The 18,540-nt window shown below is 37.9% G+C and overlaps 1 protein-coding gene across 2 annotated transcripts; it reads left to right on the forward strand.

The window, feature by feature from the left end:
• Window positions 1–9,902: 9,902 nt before the first annotated feature.
• On the forward strand, window positions 9,903–17,002 carry LOC126586550 (ABC transporter D family member 2, chloroplastic-like). Of its 2 annotated transcripts, none has more exons than XM_050251403.1 (10): window positions 9,903–10,411; window positions 10,502–10,688; window positions 10,836–10,903; window positions 11,323–11,649; window positions 11,741–11,905; window positions 14,351–14,579; window positions 15,217–15,458; window positions 15,557–15,881; window positions 15,975–16,246; window positions 16,625–17,002. In XM_050251403.1, the coding sequence occupies exons 1-10, from the start codon at window positions 10,064–10,066 to the stop codon at window positions 16,799–16,801; spliced, it is 2,340 nt and encodes a 779-aa protein (XP_050107360.1). In that variant the 5' UTR covers window positions 9,903–10,063; the 3' UTR covers window positions 16,802–17,002. The 2 variants fall into 2 exon arrangements, with proteins under 2 accessions (XP_050107360.1, XP_050107359.1); XM_050251402.1 differs by having other exon boundaries at window positions 9,904–10,411; window positions 10,499–10,688.
• The last annotated feature ends 1,538 nt before the right edge of the window (window positions 17,003–18,540 follow it).

The raw sequence follows: 18,540 nt of genomic DNA on the forward strand, positions 1-18,540 counted from the left end.
CCCTCATTGCGGATAAACCAAGCAAAACCATAAACATAGTCTAATCATGCAGGTGGTGATCATCTATCGCGGATATACTAAGCATGATCACCTCTGTAATACGTATGGTCCCCCATCGCAGATATACTAAGCAGAACCATTCATGTACCACTGCTACATGGTGCAGTAAGTTCAAAACACAACATACCCCTACCTCAACCCCTATGATTACAACGTAGGCACCTGCACTATCAACTTCTCATGGCCACTAACTAACATGTCACATAAGTATATAAGTTCTACAAAATACTTATAATAGAATTCTAGGTTCACATTGTCATAACAGTTATCATACATATAATTCATATTATCAAGAAGATAAATACACATATATCTCACAATAAGGTGTCCCATACACGTAAATCTAGGTATATATATTATCTGGAATAACTCACTAACTAATATAGGCCACTAAGCCCTACCTAGTCTCTAGTAATACTAATTTTAGTATTTAAGAATAATTAAGAACATTTTGATCAAAATTAACCCTAGTAAATCAATCAGGAAGATTCACCAATCGGATTTCCAATCCGTAAGTTACTAAGGTCCTCAAATAATACGTACAAATCCATACTAAAATTTGGTGGCTATCTAACGGTCGGTTCATCGTTTACTACAAAGGTCCAAAGGTGGCAATCTACGAAACTAGGCTCAAACACGAAATCACATCAAATCAAAATTGGATTCAGAATATTGAATTTAGCCTAGAAAGACAAAGTTGGCCCCTTGGCCACATGTTGCCGTATGCGCTGCCGCATGAGGTGGTTTCTAGCGAACGGAAACCCAGTTTTTTGACCAACTCCAAAAATCACCAAATTTCACGGGATTGCAAAAAATAAGAAGAAGAAGAATTTTCATACCCACGATGAAGTTCAATTATGTCGAGAATTCCCTGAAATCCGTAAGAGGCCGCCAGAAACCTTAGGATTGGTGCCATTTGAATCATCGTCCATTTGAACTCCAACGTCTTACCCGATGCTTAGGACTTATTCTTGGGTCCAAGAGGAGTTGAACGATGGTGGTGGCCGTCGGTGGTAATTGCAAAAAGGGCAAATCGCAGTTGAGAGACTCACATAACCCACGGGTTCATTCTCCACGAAATTGGGCTTAAACCTAGTTGGGTTTTGGTGGAAAGTGGAGACGAAGTGACAAAATTTCGCTGAAATTGTGCAGGAAAAATTGGGTCTGTAGTAGGGTTAGAAACCGGGTCGTGTTAGGGTCTGAGTTGGCTACTTCCTCTCTTTCCTCCTTTATCTCATTTCCCCCTTTTTGATGGGCCAGTTTCTCCCTTCATTTCCTTCATTTATCTTCTCTTCTTCCTATCTCAGCCATACATATGGCACCCAGATTGATGCTCTAACAAATCTGGAGCATTCCATATTAGTGGTTAATTACAATTTTACCCCTGCATTTACGACTAATTTCTCTTTTGTTAAAACTTTGTTTCACGAACGATTTTTGCCTATGCACTTGCAAGGTTGAGCTCTATCCAAATATGTAAATAAAAGCGACAAAACATATAAGAATTAAATACATCCTTGAAAGTCTGTTTAGTTCATTAAGGGTGTTTTCGTCCTTTTACTTTTCGAAAGAAAAAAAACTATACGCAGTAATTATAAACATGTCGAAACTAAGAATACAAAATACGTCATTTTTAATAGTAAAATCTGGGGACATGATTTCACATTTTGGAAGGAACTGTTTAAATTGCAAAACTCAAAGTTATGCATGATCTCAAGGTATCACCCATAAAGTGATGGTCAGACTAAGGTGATGAATAGATGCCTGGAAACCTATCTCAGATGCTTTGTGGGAGGTCAACCAAAGAAGTGGGTTCAATGGCTCTCTTGGGCTGAATGGTGCTTCAATACTTCTTATCACACCCATTGTTCTAAAAATGCCCACCTAGCATCGCCTAGGCCCCGCCTAGTGCTGGTTAGGTGGCTGGCCATCGCCTCGATTAATGCCTAAGCGTTTGAAAATTAAGAAAGGGCGTTTAGACCTGTTGAGGCACCCGCCTAGCCCACCCAAACCCTCTTTGGCACATGCCTAAGTTACGACTCACTTAGATAAAAAACATATAACTTTCATTTTGCATTTTATTTTTTCAATAAATTGTAATAGACTTGTTAAATACTTAAATGAACACACATTATATGCTTGCTCCCTATATTTTCATTATGTTCCAATACTTCATAATGTATATGTAATTCTATTTTGTAGTTTATGATGAAATTATATATATTTTTAGAACCTTTCCTCCAAATACACTCCATTTGATCAAGTCTATGGATACCCCCCACCCATGTCATCCCTTATGAGATGGGCATTGCAAGAGTTAATACTACGGAGCAAAGGTTCCTCGAATGAGATAGGTTCTTATCGGTGTTAAAAACTAACTTGGAGATGGCTCAGAATATGATGAAACAATACAGTGACAAGAAGATGACATATAGATATTTCACAATTGGTGATTTTGTTTACTTGAAGTTGATACCATACCAGTTGCAGACCTTAGCACCTCACAGTTACCACAAGCTATAACCTAGGTATTATGGGCCCTATGAGGTACTTGAGAAGATTAGTGATGTGGCTTACAAGCTTAAACTGCCATTGGGGACTAAGATACATCCAATGTTTCATGTGAGCTGCCTTAAGAAACAATTAGGAGATCACACCAATGCTCAGACTATTTTGCCTCAGGTTATGGAAGATGGCTTGGCTCAAAACAGTTTCAAAGCTGTGATAGCTAGGAGAATTTACAAGAATGGAGACTATGTAGGTGTGCAAATTCTAGTGTAGTGGCAATATCAAGAGGAGGATAATGCTACTTGGGAGGACTTCGATGAATTCCAGGCCAAGTTTCCTAATTTTTCTATATGAACCTTGTGGACAAGGTTTTCTTAAGGAGGGAGTGTTGTTATGAATTGCATATATGAATTACTTCAATCACAAGGATAGTAATTAGCTATAGTTAAAGGGTTAAATTGTAAGTGAAATGAGGACTAAATTATAATGATCTGGGATCTTTGGGTTCAATTGTAATAGGCCAAGTGTTATAGGGAGTTATTTCAATAAGTTTGTTGAAGTTGTACAGCTGGCAATCACACACTGGATTGCTAGCGGTACATATCTCTCACCACACTCATTGTAACGGTTATATTTGAACTAATAGAAAGAATATTCCAATTCCAACTTCTTTTTCTCCATTGCATTGCCGCCACAGCTGCTCAGCTTAGGTCGATTTCCAGCTAAGGATTGTGATTCTAACAATTCGAACTTCAAAAACTCCAAGAACTAATCTTTTTTGTGGAAATAGAAAGAAGAGAGAGAGTGATGAGAGAGAAAAATTTCCGGCAGGTTGGTGAATTGTTGGAGGTAAAAATTGAGAATTCGAGAGAGAGGAAGATAAATAGTACATATAAAAAGAGGGAGGAGAAGCAGAGGTTTCTAGCAGGGTCATCCCAAGCATTTGGGATCTAAGTGAGCATTCAAAGTGAACCCCTAGAGCTCTTTGAACCTTAATTCTTTGTACATTGATATGTGAAAAGAAAATTCGCTAAATACATGAAAATGTCTATTTTTAACATCAAATATTATTAAAAGTAATGGTGCAAAAAGATATACAAATATTACATGTTTTGCATTTTTAGATGCAAATGTACACTTCAGTTTACATAATTTTATTTTGTTGATATTTTTATTAAATTTAAATTTGTTGTAAAATCAACGGTGTGTACAGTGGAATAAATGAAACAAGACACGAAATTTACGAGGTTCCTCTACAGTTAGTATGACTAGAGTACGTCTTCGGGGTAGCAGTGGTGCTTTCATTATAATTTAAAATAATAGGAGTACAAATATAACTATCCATTTTATCTCTCTATTCTTCCTCTCTTCTCAGTCATGTTGCTTCTATCCTCATTCGTATCTCTCCTCCTTCACCTCTCATTCATTTTATAAGCAAAGAGAACACTATTCACTTTACAAATTTCCACAAATGAATAGTGAAAATACTGTGCATAAATAGTAACAAACCATTCATGTGGGCCATCCACATATTATTCACAACACTCCCCCTTGGATGGCCACAAGTCTTCGATTGACTCGTTAAAATCTTGATCTGTTTTGGATGCTCCACCTGATGAGTATCTCCTCCTGATTTCAAATCATTTAGGCTAATTATTGATCATTCTGCTTTAGTCTCTTAACGAGAAAAGTTGCCGAAATAGGTGCTTTACTTGTTGTTAACTTTCCACAAGCTTGTTCTTGAACTAGGCTGGAGGGTCTTCTGATTTTCTCCAAAAGTCTGAATTTACTTCATTTATCTGGAACTAAATTTGATTCAAGGGTAGTGGACACTTGATCTTGAATCAGACTTGTGATTTCTTCAAGAACCTTCGAAACTTAATCTTGAATGAAATTGAACCATGTGGAGCTTCACGTGGCAAGTGATCTTTGGCTTTGTCGGGGATTAATCAGCACGTGTCTCCACATGCTTCAATGTATCATTTTCGCTTGGCTTATCTGTTCCCCTTGCATAAGTGGTATTTTTCCTGTTTTTCCCTTATGCATGTGTGGCATCTTCTCTTGTAGTATTTGTTCATTGATGCATGAGTGGAATGCAAACCTTGCATTTGGATGGTTCATCACTTCTTGGTGACTCATCCATGTGTAGTAGCTTCAGTGTAAATAGCCAATATCATATCAACAGTTGAAGATGAGTACTCGAGAGCAATGCAAGGTAAGCAACCAGGCAAAGGTTCTGGGCAGTCGGTTCCTTACCGGAAGTTTGATTGGAGGTTCTGACATATTGCTTTCTTTATCCTTGTCTTTTCAGGTAAGAACAAGGACAAAGGAAAAGATAGGGAGAAAACATGATATGAGATACTCTTGCTTTGGTGTGACTTATTTTGAAAATGTATTCTCGGAGAGGAAGAAAACTGAGTATTTCGAGATGCTTTGTTGAAGATGCATTCTCGGATATGAGGAAGAGTTAGGTATTCTTTCAGGTCGGCCTTGTTATGGAGAACGAAGGTCAACATATATAAAGATTTTTCAATAGCAAGTAGTGGTGGTGTGCCTTTACTCTTGTCAGCAATTGTGGTGTAATTAGAACAGTAAGATTTACGCGTTTTCAACTTTGTCAGAGATCTTCGACAAAGTTGCACACGATATTCGAAAAAGCTGAGATTGCGTTTGAAAAATGCCAACAAACTTTATTCAGGAAAATCTGGCTTTTGAAATTCGGAGAGTGGTGCTTCTTCGATCTTTGAACAAGTGGCTCTGTTGCCTCTTCTTTTATAGAGACATCAATTGTGTTCAAGAGTATGCTAAAAAAGTTGTTGCCTGTAGAAATTTTCCCCTTCTTGCATTTTTTGAGATTTTATTTAACCTCATTTTTCCTTCATCATTTCTGAAAATGGCTTGCCCATCTAACATTTCTTAGATTTGAGTCTTAGGAGTGATATAGACGAGCAGCGTCATGATAATATATGGCGCCCGTCTTTCTTATCTTTTAATGGTCCTTTTACAGTTGAGGACTCTGTGATGAAGAATAACATAACCGTTACTGTGGTAGATAGGAATCTTCTCACTCTAAAGGATAACAGAATCCTTTCAAAACAGTGATGAGTCGGCCGTTCAAGACTCCTTGGCTCTCAGTGTTCAATGTGTGAGCTCTGTATCCAATATGGGCCAACACCTACTTGCTCAAACTCGCCAAGTTGAATCATTGATGGCTAAGGTGGCAAGTCTTAAACAAGAGATTAGAGAGCTCAAGCATGAGAATAGAGTGTTACACGTACTTGCAAATAATTACTCGACGATCATGAAAAGAAAGCTCGATCAGCTGGAGGAATCTAAAAGTCGGATTCAAAGTGATCACAAGAGGTTCGTTGCTAGATTTTGAAAGCAACTGATGTCTTCCCCTTTTGGTGTTTTGCTAAGTACTGGGGTGCCACATGATCAATCTCCAGTGCCTCCCTCTTCTGGGGTACTGCCGAGCACTGAGGCTTTACATGAGCAACCTTTGTGAAGGCTTCATCCTGTTTGTTTGTTTTAACTCATGTGTATGCACATATCTGTAATTTCTTGGAGATATTAATAAATAAGCTTTATTTCATTCAATGTATTGTGCTAAATACAATAAAGCATATACTTCACTAAGATGTGGTACTTCTGGACCAAATATCAATTTATCTTTACTCTCACAAAGATAAATGATCATTCTTAGTGTCGACATTATTTGAATATTTAACTCGTAATCTTCAATCTATATGATTCTTTAATATCATAAACATCGTGGATAAGATTCATGTTGGTATATTGTTCGATCTGCAGTTCGAGACAATATTTCTCTCAACACTTTATATTCTTTCTAGACTCTTCAGGAGTTTCAATTTAATATCATCAACTCTTCAGGAGTTCTAATTTAATGTCATTGACTTTTGCAACAAATTTTAGTATGTTGCAACAATATCATAATGATAGTACTCACAAAGACAATTTATACCATCCATTGATATTGAGTACATAATTTATGCTTTACTCTTCCGGGGCTTACTTCAAGCAATTTGAATCCTTCAGGGATTTTCTACACTTCATGACACATTTTCCTTTGGAATTTATACAGAGCAACTTGCTCCCATGTATAATTGAGGGATTTACTTATGGAGATGTGATGTGGGCGACTCACAACCCTTTATATATAATTCTCCATTCATATAACTGGTTTACAACCTTGTGTCATCATGTGAGTGTATTTCACTGTATTACAAATGCCCATATGTATCCTTATTGGTTCAACATATTTTGGCTATTTGTATTGCATTCAAGTATATAGGTCCATTTTTCCGCGTTCTTACAAAATTGTAATGGAATTGCCTTTCTTTATTTTGGCCAATAATTTTGTTGACGAAAAAGAACGAGACTCAATATCAACACAGCTCATTGATGAATTTAGTAGCTACTTATAAAAACCAAAATTACCATTGGTTATCATCAATTCGTGATCCCATATTCTCATGTGCATGCGCATGCATAAAAACTTTTCATTTCTTTTTATATCCATTGCCTCTTCAAGGGCATTACACTATCTCTTCCAGGATAGTCATAGTTTAGAGAATGTGGATCATAACCTCCTCTAGAGTGTTATAGAGCTTGGATTTTAATCTCCACTTCTAGGAGTCGGGTCATTTGGAACCTATACGTCTCTCATGCTTCATGCATGAGACATCAACATTCCCATGTCTGAGGATTGTTGTATATCCATGCGGCGACTGTCATGCTTCTGGTATGCAACAATTATTCTTTAAGAATGCAATAGTTTAGTAGTGCCATATTCTTCCTCTTTCGGAAGACTGAATCTTTTTTGAGTCTGAGGGTCTGCCACGCTTTAGGCGTGTAACAGATAAATCATTTGCTACCTCATTATTTTTTTTTCCAACAAGGACATCAATTCTTGTAGGCACATTTGCAGCAAATATATGTGATTTCATCACTTTCGTTGCATCATTAAATGCATATAACATTTGATTGATACATCATTGCATCATTCAATTATTCTTACTTCATTTTCATGTTGATTGCTTCGTGAATCAAAATAAGACAAATTCTCTTCGTTTTTCTGGAACGGTCTTTTCTCATCATTCTTCTGGAATGATATTTTCTCATCATTCTTCTGGAACGATGTTATTTTCTCCCCTAACGATGGGAAAATTGTCTTATCAAAATGATAGTCCGCAAACCACGCGGTAAAGATATCCCCAGTCAAGGGTTCCAAATATTGAATGATAGATAGTGTTCAACATCAATGCCCAATCGGCAATGATGCCTCATTTCAGTATGTCATGGTAGTACAATAGGCACATAGATAACACAACCAAAAACTCGTAAATATATAATGTTTGGCTGGTTCCCAAATACGAGTTATATTGAGAAGTATTGATGGTTGCTAACATGTCTCAACCAAATAAATAATGCATCATGTAAAGTAGCATGTACCAATGTAAAAACTGGCAATTTTGTTTTCATGAGTAGAGTGCGGGTAATCAATTTCATCCGCTTAATAAATGCTTCTGCTAAACCATTTTGAGTATGGATATAAGGAACTTCTGGTTCTTATTTAATAGTCTGTAGACTGAGACTCTTATGGATTTTATTACAATTAATTTGAGGTATTGCGGCACTTCAAACTTACGATACTCATCAAGGAACTTTATGTCCTGATCTTCAGGATCAAGGGACTTCATGCCTGATCTTGTTGTATGATGGAAGTTCGGGTCCAATCATTTTATATGATGAGGATCAAGAAACTGTAGGTTCTGATCTGTTCAAGGAACTTCGGGACCTTGTTATATACTCATCGTAACAAAAGATAAGTACAATAAATAAATTAAAGCAATAGGCGGTAATTTCAACCATAGTGAATAAATTGCATTTAATTAAATAAAGCTTGTGACAAGGGCCTTAATTTAGCACCATTCACATAAATCAAAACTTAAAGCAATAGACGGTAAAACCGTCCATGGTAAATAAATTGCTTTAAAGTAAATATAACTTGTGAAAGTGTTTTAAGCCAAAACCATTCACACAAATAAATATATATATTTTCTTCTTTCTTTTTAGGTGGTGCAACACCATCCAAAAGCCTTTACTTTTTTTTATTTATTATTATTCTTATTCATTCACATGCTGCATCATTCCAAAAACTTTGGCCCCATTATTATTTTTCATTCAAATGGTGCAGATGTATTATTCTGCCTTTTCCATTTTTTTTTCTTGCTTTTTCAAATAGTGCTGTGCATTATTGCCTTTTTTCAGATGGTGCCATGCATATTCCATAAACTTCCCCCTTTTTCTTTCTTTATCTGTCTCTACCAGTCTCGAAACCCAAAACCAGCTGGGTTGTTGTGGAGGTCACACAAAACCAATTCAATCCAAAAATGCTACTAGAGACTGGCGTTGTTCTTGCATGGCCCAGAGAACATGGCATCCCAAAGCAAAAACCTTCCTACATAGACATAGATGACAGTGGAGTCAGTCTTGCCATCACCATCTCAGACAACCGAGTATTCATGGGAGTTCTTGAGATCCATTGAAAACGACCCGATCTGGGTTTCCAAGTCTGATGAGATTTTTCTGGATCTCTGGAAACCAGTTGTCAAGTACGAGTTTTCTCATCTCGTGACGACTTCAGGTCGTTGTAAATTTCAATTCTCACCGGAATTCGGTGGGACGCTTTTGGCGCAGTGGGAGAGACAGAAAATGGACATACCTTTTATTCTGTGAGATTTTGGCTAGCAGAGGTGAGAGGTAGGTAATGCTTCACCGAATTTATGATGTTGTGCTTTCCACTGACATAAGAGCTTCTCATGCTGATAACGTGTTGTAAAATCGACGGTGTGTGCAGTGGAATAAATGAAACAAGACACGAAATTTACGAGGTTTCTCTACAGTAAATATGACTGGAGTACGTCCTCGGGGCAATAGTGGTGCTTTCATTATAATTTAGAATAATAGGAGTACAAAGATAACTTTCCATATTATCTCTCTATTCTTCCTCTCTTCTCAGCCATGTTGGTTCTATCCTCATTCGTATCTCTCCTCCTTCACCTCTCATTCATTTTATAAGCAAAGAGAACATTATTCACTTTACCAATTTTCCACAAATGAATAGTAAAAATATTGTGCATAAATAGTAACAAACCATTCATGTGAGCCATCCACATATTATCCACAACAAAATTGTATATATAAATTTTTAAATTTTGTTGCCTCCGAAGTGAGGGGCCCTAGCTTTAAGAATTTAACTAAGAATTTGAAAAAGGTAGAACAATATAAAATAATTTGTTACTTATAGAAAAATAATTTTTAATATCAATTGGTCGGTCAATGCATATTTTCTAAGAATCTGCACTGCAAGTAAACACTCATTTTGATAGTTGCAAGTATAAATTCTCACACAAAAACTTGTTTGCATGGAAGGAAAATCAGTCACTGGAGAATAAAAAAAAGCAAAAAAATGGAAAAAATGATTATACAGGTACAACAAATATACTCTGTCTCACTCTGCTCCTCCTCCGCCTATAACTCCGCCAACCGCCGCCGTTGCCGCCAAATTGGAGTGAGAGTGAGCGACGGGGTCAAAAGAGGAGCAACGATATCGTATGCTAATTGGCTCCTCTTCCCCAGATTTCCATCATTGTCCACCGTGTCCACCACTAGCAGAAGCAGCAGTAATTGGATGGTGAGGAGGAGAGAGAGTAGAAACGACGTCGAATCATCACCTTCTTCTTCGAGATCTTCTGGGCGCTGTGTAGCCGCCTCAGGTTCTGCACCGCCGCCGCCAGTTCCGCCAGCTACAGAAAAGGTCCCTTCTCTCTCTTTCTCTCTACGTTTTCTGTTTGATTTGATTATCTTTCTTCTTATTCCTCATGGGCTGGTCGCATTACTGCAGCAGAGGGAGGTGCCTGAACTGCAGACGCTTCTCCGAAGATTCTGGAAGGTGGCGGCTCCCTATTGGTCCTCCTCCGACAAGGTGCAAGCGAGGATCCAGCTCGCCGTAGTCTTCGCTCTCACTCTCGCCACCACCGGCATCAGCGTCGGCTTCAGTTTCCTCGGCCGCGACTTCTATAACGCCCTTGCCAGTCTCTCTCTCTCTCTCTCTCTCTCTCTCTCTCTCTCTCTCTCTCTCTCTAATTTGTTAATCTTATTGGTAATCAATTAAGTTAATTTATATTACTGAAATTTGTTCCTTTTTGCTTCCGAAATTGGATTTTGATGATAATTTGAAGACAAGAACCAAGAACAGTTCACGAAGCAGCTGCTTTACTACTTGGGTGCATTTGCTGTCGGAATTCCGGTGAGCACCAATTGCTGCACTTTCACTTAGGTACCCACCCCTCAGCTTAGTTTTATTCCTTTTTCCCCGGGTCTTCGCCTTCGCCTTCATCCTTGTGTAATCACCAGAAAGGAAAATACAAAAAGGCAGTTGCTAAGATTTTGTCAAAAAAGAAGACCACATAAGAACAATGAATGGTGAAACTATAGCTAAAGGTTTATGCCAGTAAATTGCAACCCTCAATGGAAAAAAACTTTAGCTTTTCGGGTATTCTTTTCACAAGTATCCACTTCTTTGCAGTTTGATCATCGCCAATGGGTTCATATTCGTATGATTGTTGTTGATTCGTTTGCCTACGCAGTTATGTGGACATGGGAACAATGACCTGGTCTTACTGATATTGATATGTTTGTTTCCTGTGTTGACAACTTTTTGTGCAGATTTTCGTGTTGCGATATTATGCAAGACAAACTCTTTCCTTGAGGTGGAGAGCTTGGATGACAAAATATTACATGGACCATTACCTAAGCAACCAAGCCTTTTATAAAATTCAATCCCAATCAATCATTGATAATCCAGATCAACGAATTGTTGATGATGTAAATTCGTTCACAAAGACTGCCTTATCATTTTCCTTAACAATTTTCGATGCTGTGATAGATCTCATCTCGTTCAGTAACATCTTATTCAGTATCTATCCTCCGCTATTTGTTGTTCTATTTGTATATTCAATTGGTGGAACAGCCGTAAGTATCTTTCTTGGGAAGGTAACTTTACCTCTGTTTAACCAAAAGGTATTTCCCATGTTGTATGCAATTGAAACTCGGTTTAATGAAAACGTTGTATGCGTGTTTTCAGGATTTGGTTTCTTTGAACTTCATGCAAGAGAAAAAGGAAGCTGATTTTCGTTATGGACTTGTGCGCGTCAGAGAAAATGCTGAATCCATTGCTTTCTATAGTGGTGAAGCAAATGAAATGCAACTTTTGCTACAACGCTTCACAAGTGCTTTCAAAAATATGAGTGTATGAATAATTTTTTCTTCTTCTGTTTTCACTTCTCTGCATGCAGTCACTTGCCTTTACACTGAAGACTCCTTTTTCTCTCACAAATTTATTTTTACGCAATATTGTTCTGTGTGTTCTCACTCTAAACTAATCTGTTGAAATTTATTACGTTTATTTAGGAAATTAATAAGAGATTTGATTTGATTTTGTATTAGAGTATTTGTGGCATTTACGCATTAGGATTTCTTAGTTTATATTGCTATACACATTACTTATAATTTAGTTTAAGAAAAAGTTAGTTAAGATGTAGTTATAAGTTTGTAGCGTTCTGGCAATTTTGTTTAGTTCATATTTCCTTTAATAAAATAATGTTCATATTTCGTTTCTTCATCATTTACTTTTAACTTGGAATGAGAGTAGGTTGGATTTAATCTGCTTCTGTTTTGTTCGTATTGTCTGTTTGCTGTCATTAGGCTTTTGTTTTAAATCGAAAAATAAAATAAAATTGTGATGTGCGAGTCGCGCCGCCGTAGCCACGTCGCACGGGAGCCGACGCCTAGAGTCCGAAGATTGACCAGCCTGCACTCGCATCTGCCTGAACCCACGCGCCATCGTTTCCTCATCAGATCACCACCACGCTGCCACTGGAACCACCGGCTGCAAATCCGACTGAATCTGCACCTGCCCTGCTTGAACCACCGCGCCACCATCTTCTCGAACCCACTGCTGCATTCACCATCTTCTGCATCCACCACCGCTGCTGCTTGACAACCACTTGTTTGACGAAGCCCAGACCGGAGAACGAACAACTAAAATCGAGTTCGTCTTTGATCTGACCTAACCACCGCTGATTTACCTTGGCCGCCGCTGCTGCTCGGCATCGCTTCTGCTATCCGCACCCAGGTCTGTACCCACTGCCATCTTCCGTGTATTGAACCCCTCTGCTTGAAGAAACTACAGCTGCTCCTGCACCCATCATCATCCATGTCGCACTGGAAAAGAAGGAATGCCTTGGTTTGTTTAGAAATAAAAAAGAAATAAAAAAACGAAAGGAAAAGGAGAAAAAATTTGGGCCACTAATTGTTTTTGAGGCCCACATGGAGGACATAATAAAGTTGCTTGTTGGCCTTGTATTGATTGAATTGGATTCAGAATGATGTTTGCTTCCCTATTACTCAAGTGCTTGGACTTGTGACTACTCAAGTGATAAAGTTTGTTTTTGTTCGATCTTTGCTGCAATTAGGATTTAGGAGTCTCCTCCGTTTAGTAATGGAGTTCATACTCCCAACGTTTGGTTGCTGGAATTGTTGCTTGTTGGAATTGGTTGTTCGCTTGAATTACTCGCTTGAATCGCTCACTTGTTATGTCCGCATAACGGATCTTATCTTGTCATGTCTGCTTAACAGAGTTTGTCTTGTCGTGTCTGCCTAACGGAGCTTGTCTTGTCGTGTTCACCTAACAGAGTTTGCCTTATCGTATCCGCCTAACGGAGCTTACATCCACATCTGCTTGTTGGCAACCTCATGACGTGTACCGTCATGAGTTTGACAGGGTGTTGGAATTTATTAGGTTTATTTAGGAAATTAATAAGAGATTTGATTTGATTTTGTAGTAGGATATTTTTGGCATTTACGCATTAGGATTTCTTAGGTTTATATCACTACAAATATAGCTTATAATTTAGTTTGAGAAAAAAGTTAGTCAAGATGTAGTCATGAGTTTGTAGCCGTTTTGACAATTTCGTTTAGTTCATTTTTCCGTCAATAAAATAATGTTCATATTTCGTTTGTTCCTCCTTTACTTTCAACTTGATTTACTTTAAATACACTTGGATTTAGTTATGGTGGATGTGCTGGTGTCATTGGATTAGTGATGCTACTGATAACCACTATAAGTAACTTCAACATCCACTTAAAAACTCTTAAATGTAATTTTTCTTCTCAATGGAGAAGTGGGTTCACAACATAGGTTTATTATCAGTGTATCAGCATATATGGGCTCTCATGACCCTCATTCAAGAGGCATGAAAGGTGATGACGCCAAACATGTGTTACTTAGCGTCTATAATTTAATTTGTAAGCATGCGAGTGATTCCTTCAGTACGTCATATACATGTATCTAATCTGATAAGCATCATGTTCCAGTTTTCTAAATTGATCATGTTGTTTCGGATATTTCGACTTCAGTGCTTAGGTTTTGATCTCTGTTGATGTCACTATGCTGTCTGTGGCTCATTCAAGAAACTGAGCTGCATCATTATGCCCAAGGACTATACAGTTATGCTTAAGACTTGCTGTTTTTTTAAAGTTACTTTTGGTACACAGATGCCCACGAGGTTTGATCTAGAGCATGATGTTCTCTTTGCATTTAATATTTTTACTGGTTTAAAATTACCATGCATGTAGAATCTTATGCCATGCAAGTCCAACTGATTGTGTTTTAACTCATATTCCAACCTTGCAGAAATTGTTGATATGTTCAAGAAATCTCGACTTTTTCACCCGTGGATACAGCTATCTTATTCAGATTCTTCCCGCTGCTGTTGTTGCCCCTATGTATTTCTCAGGCAAAATTGGGTTTGGTGTCATTAATCAGTCAGCATCTGCTTTCAATCATATTCTTGGAGACTTCTCCCTTATTGTCTACGAAATTGAGGCTATCAGTGCATTTGCAGCTGTAATTGATCGACTTGGTATTGTCTCTGTTCTTTATCTATATATCTGCTATAACAAGGATCTGTTCTGGAAGCTGTCTAATTTGCATGATATAACGGGGTCTTAAAATTGAATGAAAATGGACTAGAGATTCACTAGAAAGACATTGAAAAAATAATGACACGTTTTCTTATCGATTTTAATTTCTATTCACGGTTATTACATTCCTAGATTCAGTCAGATAGTTACAGACATTAGTTGCCTGTATCATATAACTTTTTTGTACTTGTTGAGGTCATTTGAAGCCATCTTCAATAATATTTGTTATGACTAGGGATGCAAAACTACTAGAATGTGACCAAAATTTCAACTTATCAGCTTTTCTACTCTTTACTATAGCTTTTATGTTGAACTTACCACTTTTCTTAAAACAAAGCTTTTATACTGGAAGTTCTATGGTTAACTCTTCAAGTTAATGAGATTTATTGGATCGTTTGCAGATTCATAATAATATATACCTAGCTAGTCATTCTGCTGTCTGACTCTGTTAATAAATTTACTTATGATGTCTAATATGACAATGCTTTCTCTTCTGGCTCCAAGCAAGATCTTTAATGGCGTATATGTGTTTTAACTTCAAATACTTATTTGCCTAGTGACATCTGAAACATATAGGTGAATTTGACGATCTGTTGGATAGCAGCAACTCGGAACGCCATTTTGACCCCTTAGAAGGGATAAGTTTGATATATAGTAATAATGTCAAAAGTTTACCGGAACTGGAGTCAAATGGATCCGTTCTCATGGAAAAGCAACAAAAGTTAGTGGATATAGAGCACTTGACTGTGGAGACTCCAAGTGGTACTGCATTGGTTAGGAATTTATCGTTGGTAATCAACAAGAATGAGCATTTATTGGTTAGTAACTCCATTGTTCTATTGAAGTTATCATTAGTTTACTAAATATATCTCGACTCGGAGCTGAAGAACTTTTCCCGTACATGATATTTGAACAGGTAACAGGACCAAGTGGAAGCGGTAAAACATCTTTGTTAAGAGCTATGTGTGGTCTTTGGAGTACTGGAAAAGGAAAAATCATATTCCATGTGAAGGACGTTGAAGATAATCAACCGTCCATTTCTTCTGGTGTAGTAGCTCTTGAGGTACATACTGGCAGTGATAAATATGGGGAACTTGGAAGGCCGTCAAATAGGAATTATGAAGGCATATTTTTCCTTCCTCAAAAACCATATATGGTATTGGGAACACTTCGCCAACAGTTGCTTTATCCTACATGGGCTGAGGATGCGATTTCCACAGCCGACGGTACTAAACCAACTGGTACGTACTTCAACTCCTTTTGCCACATGGCATGTGTGCTGACTGCTGAGGAAGCTATAATCAGCTGTGACAATTGTTATGTAATTCTTGCAGGGTCACTTCCTTTCTTGAAGCAGGCACCAAAATCGGAACATGCGAGTGAAAAGCCTATTAAGCCCACAACGGAGGACTTGATACAGGCTTTGGAGGATGTCCGACTTGGCTATTTATTATCCCGATTCAGCAGTTTGGATACTTCATATGAATGGTCTAGTGTTCTCTCCCTTGGAGAGCAACAACGCATTGCTTTTGCACGTTTACTGCTCTCGAAACCACAATTGGTTCTACTGGATGAATCTACCAGTGCTTTAGATGAAGCCAATGAGGTATTACCACGCTCTTTCCTAAGACTTTCAAGATTCATTTGTTCTTCCTAGTCCTTCCCACGTGTATTGGACTTTTCAGTCCAGAGTATCTTCAGGAATTGTCCCTAACGCATTTATTAGTCAAATTTCGCGCTATGCACACGAACACCTGAAGCGAATAATCTAGTCTATAAACCGTTGATACGCATAAGCTAATGAACGTATTCCAAGTTTTTTCGAAGTGTTGGTTTTGTACCACTCATTCAATATCATATGCACTTGATGTCCACCTACTTCAATTTTTTCCCATGAGGCCTAGAAGCATAGTTGTTGAATCACTATGAAGATAACATGATAAAAGTTGTAATGATGATCTCCCGGTTGTGCTTCTGTTGGCAGGTTCATTTATATCAGCAGATTGAAAAGGCAGGCATAACATATATAAGCGTTGGCCATCGGCAAACTCTATACGACTTCCACAAGAAGAACTTACGGATCTCCACCGCGGAACCCAGCAGCGCAGAACCCAATTGGAGCATTGAATCCATCAATCGAGAAACAATATACAACTTATGAAACCTATAATTGTAGCTGCTTATTCTTACATTAGGTCACTTGTTTGTTCTGTTTCTGTGGTGTGGTGCAAGTGTATTCCGGTCCTTTGTAAGTAGTTTCTGCAAAACTTTCTAGGGTTTACATATGATTTTCTATACAAAATTTTCCACTTTATGTTACTTATAAACTATTCAAACATGATATACGAGCCGTTTGCCTTTAGTTTGTGCAGCAGTCTATAGCTCTTCAGTTTAAAGTAGATCATGTTTTCCACTAATGAGTAAAAAACGTTGCAAAGACTTCGGATTTTAATTTTAAAGGGTAAATCCATGAATAATGAGAGAAATCATTGATAAAAATAATATAATATTTGAATCCATTAATAGAATGGGACGGCGACATCCATACATCGGAATGTATCGATTCTAAAGGAAATGACGACAAAGAAGTAGATAATAAAAATGGTAACTTATGACTCTGGCCTAGTGGACACGAGTGACACACTTCACTGGTGACTTTACCAGAAATGAGACATTTATTCCTAGCTACAAGAAATTTAAAAATGGAATTTGATGGATGTCCTAAACGTGAATGCAAAATACTATCCGACACATCAGCACCGATGCATGCAAAAACACCATTATTGTTTGAGATGGAAAGACTGGAAAAAGGATAGAATCCATTCCTACTCGGGCCGTGCAAAAGAATCTTCCCCGTTCGCATGTCCTGAACATGGTAAGAGGTAGGAGACAAGGTTAGAGAACACTTGTTACTTGTGGTAAAACGATTGATATATATGACATTAGTTGTGGCATTAGGGCAATATAGGGTGTTTGATAATTTAAAGGATTGATGAGGTGTTCGAATATAGAAATGTCCAACTTTTGAAATATGCAAACCTGTGCCACAAGCTACTCTGTTCGCATGATCAGTTCCATGATAGTCACGAGCACTAGGGACTTGAGCTAAGTCGTTGGTGATGTGGGCGTTGGCGCCAAAATCAAATAGCCAATTTTGAACAGCAGGGGCACTGCCAGTGCCTGAGGGTGGAGCGGCTGCAGCAAAAGCTTGAAGACGAGAGCCAGGAACACTTCCCTCATAGGCCATATTCAGACGATTAAAACAGTCAATGGCAGTATGGCCATGACGATGACAAATTTGTTAGCATACAGACTATAATCTTGTATGTAAGTTTCAATCAATCTATGAGTACTAAAGAAGAGGAAATGAGAGTTTTAGAGAAAGAGAGAGTTAAGCTTGAAGAAGAAGAAAAGACTCTGCACTCTATTTTATTCATACGCACACACTAAGCACATGTAGCAAGAGCAAATATTACTTAATCTAAGATTACATCTTAGTTGCACACTTGGACTATGATCCAAGGGCTGATATTTAAAGCTGACTTCTTATTATATTTCAGCATATACACTTATAAACTAACACTCCCTTCTAAGTGATGTGCTGAAATCACTCCCAAAACTGTCCTCAGTAATTCAAATCGATCCCTTGCCAAAGCTTTAGTGAATATATCTGCAATCTGCTCTTCAGTCTTGCAGTATACCAGATCAATTTCACCATCTTGAAGTGCATCTCGGATGAAATGAAATTTCCGATTAATGTGCCTGGTTTTGTGATGATGAACTGGATTCTTTGATATGGCAATTGCTGAAGTATTATCACACAACAACTTAGTTGGTTCTGCTTGTTCTTCCCCGAAATCAGAGAGTACAAATCTTAGCCAAATGGCCTGTGCAGTAGCT

The sequence above is a fragment of the Malus sylvestris genome, chromosome 10, assembly GCF_916048215.2.
Source record: "Malus sylvestris chromosome 10, drMalSylv7.2, whole genome shotgun sequence".
Taxonomy (NCBI): domain Eukaryota; kingdom Viridiplantae; phylum Streptophyta; class Magnoliopsida; order Rosales; family Rosaceae; genus Malus; species Malus sylvestris.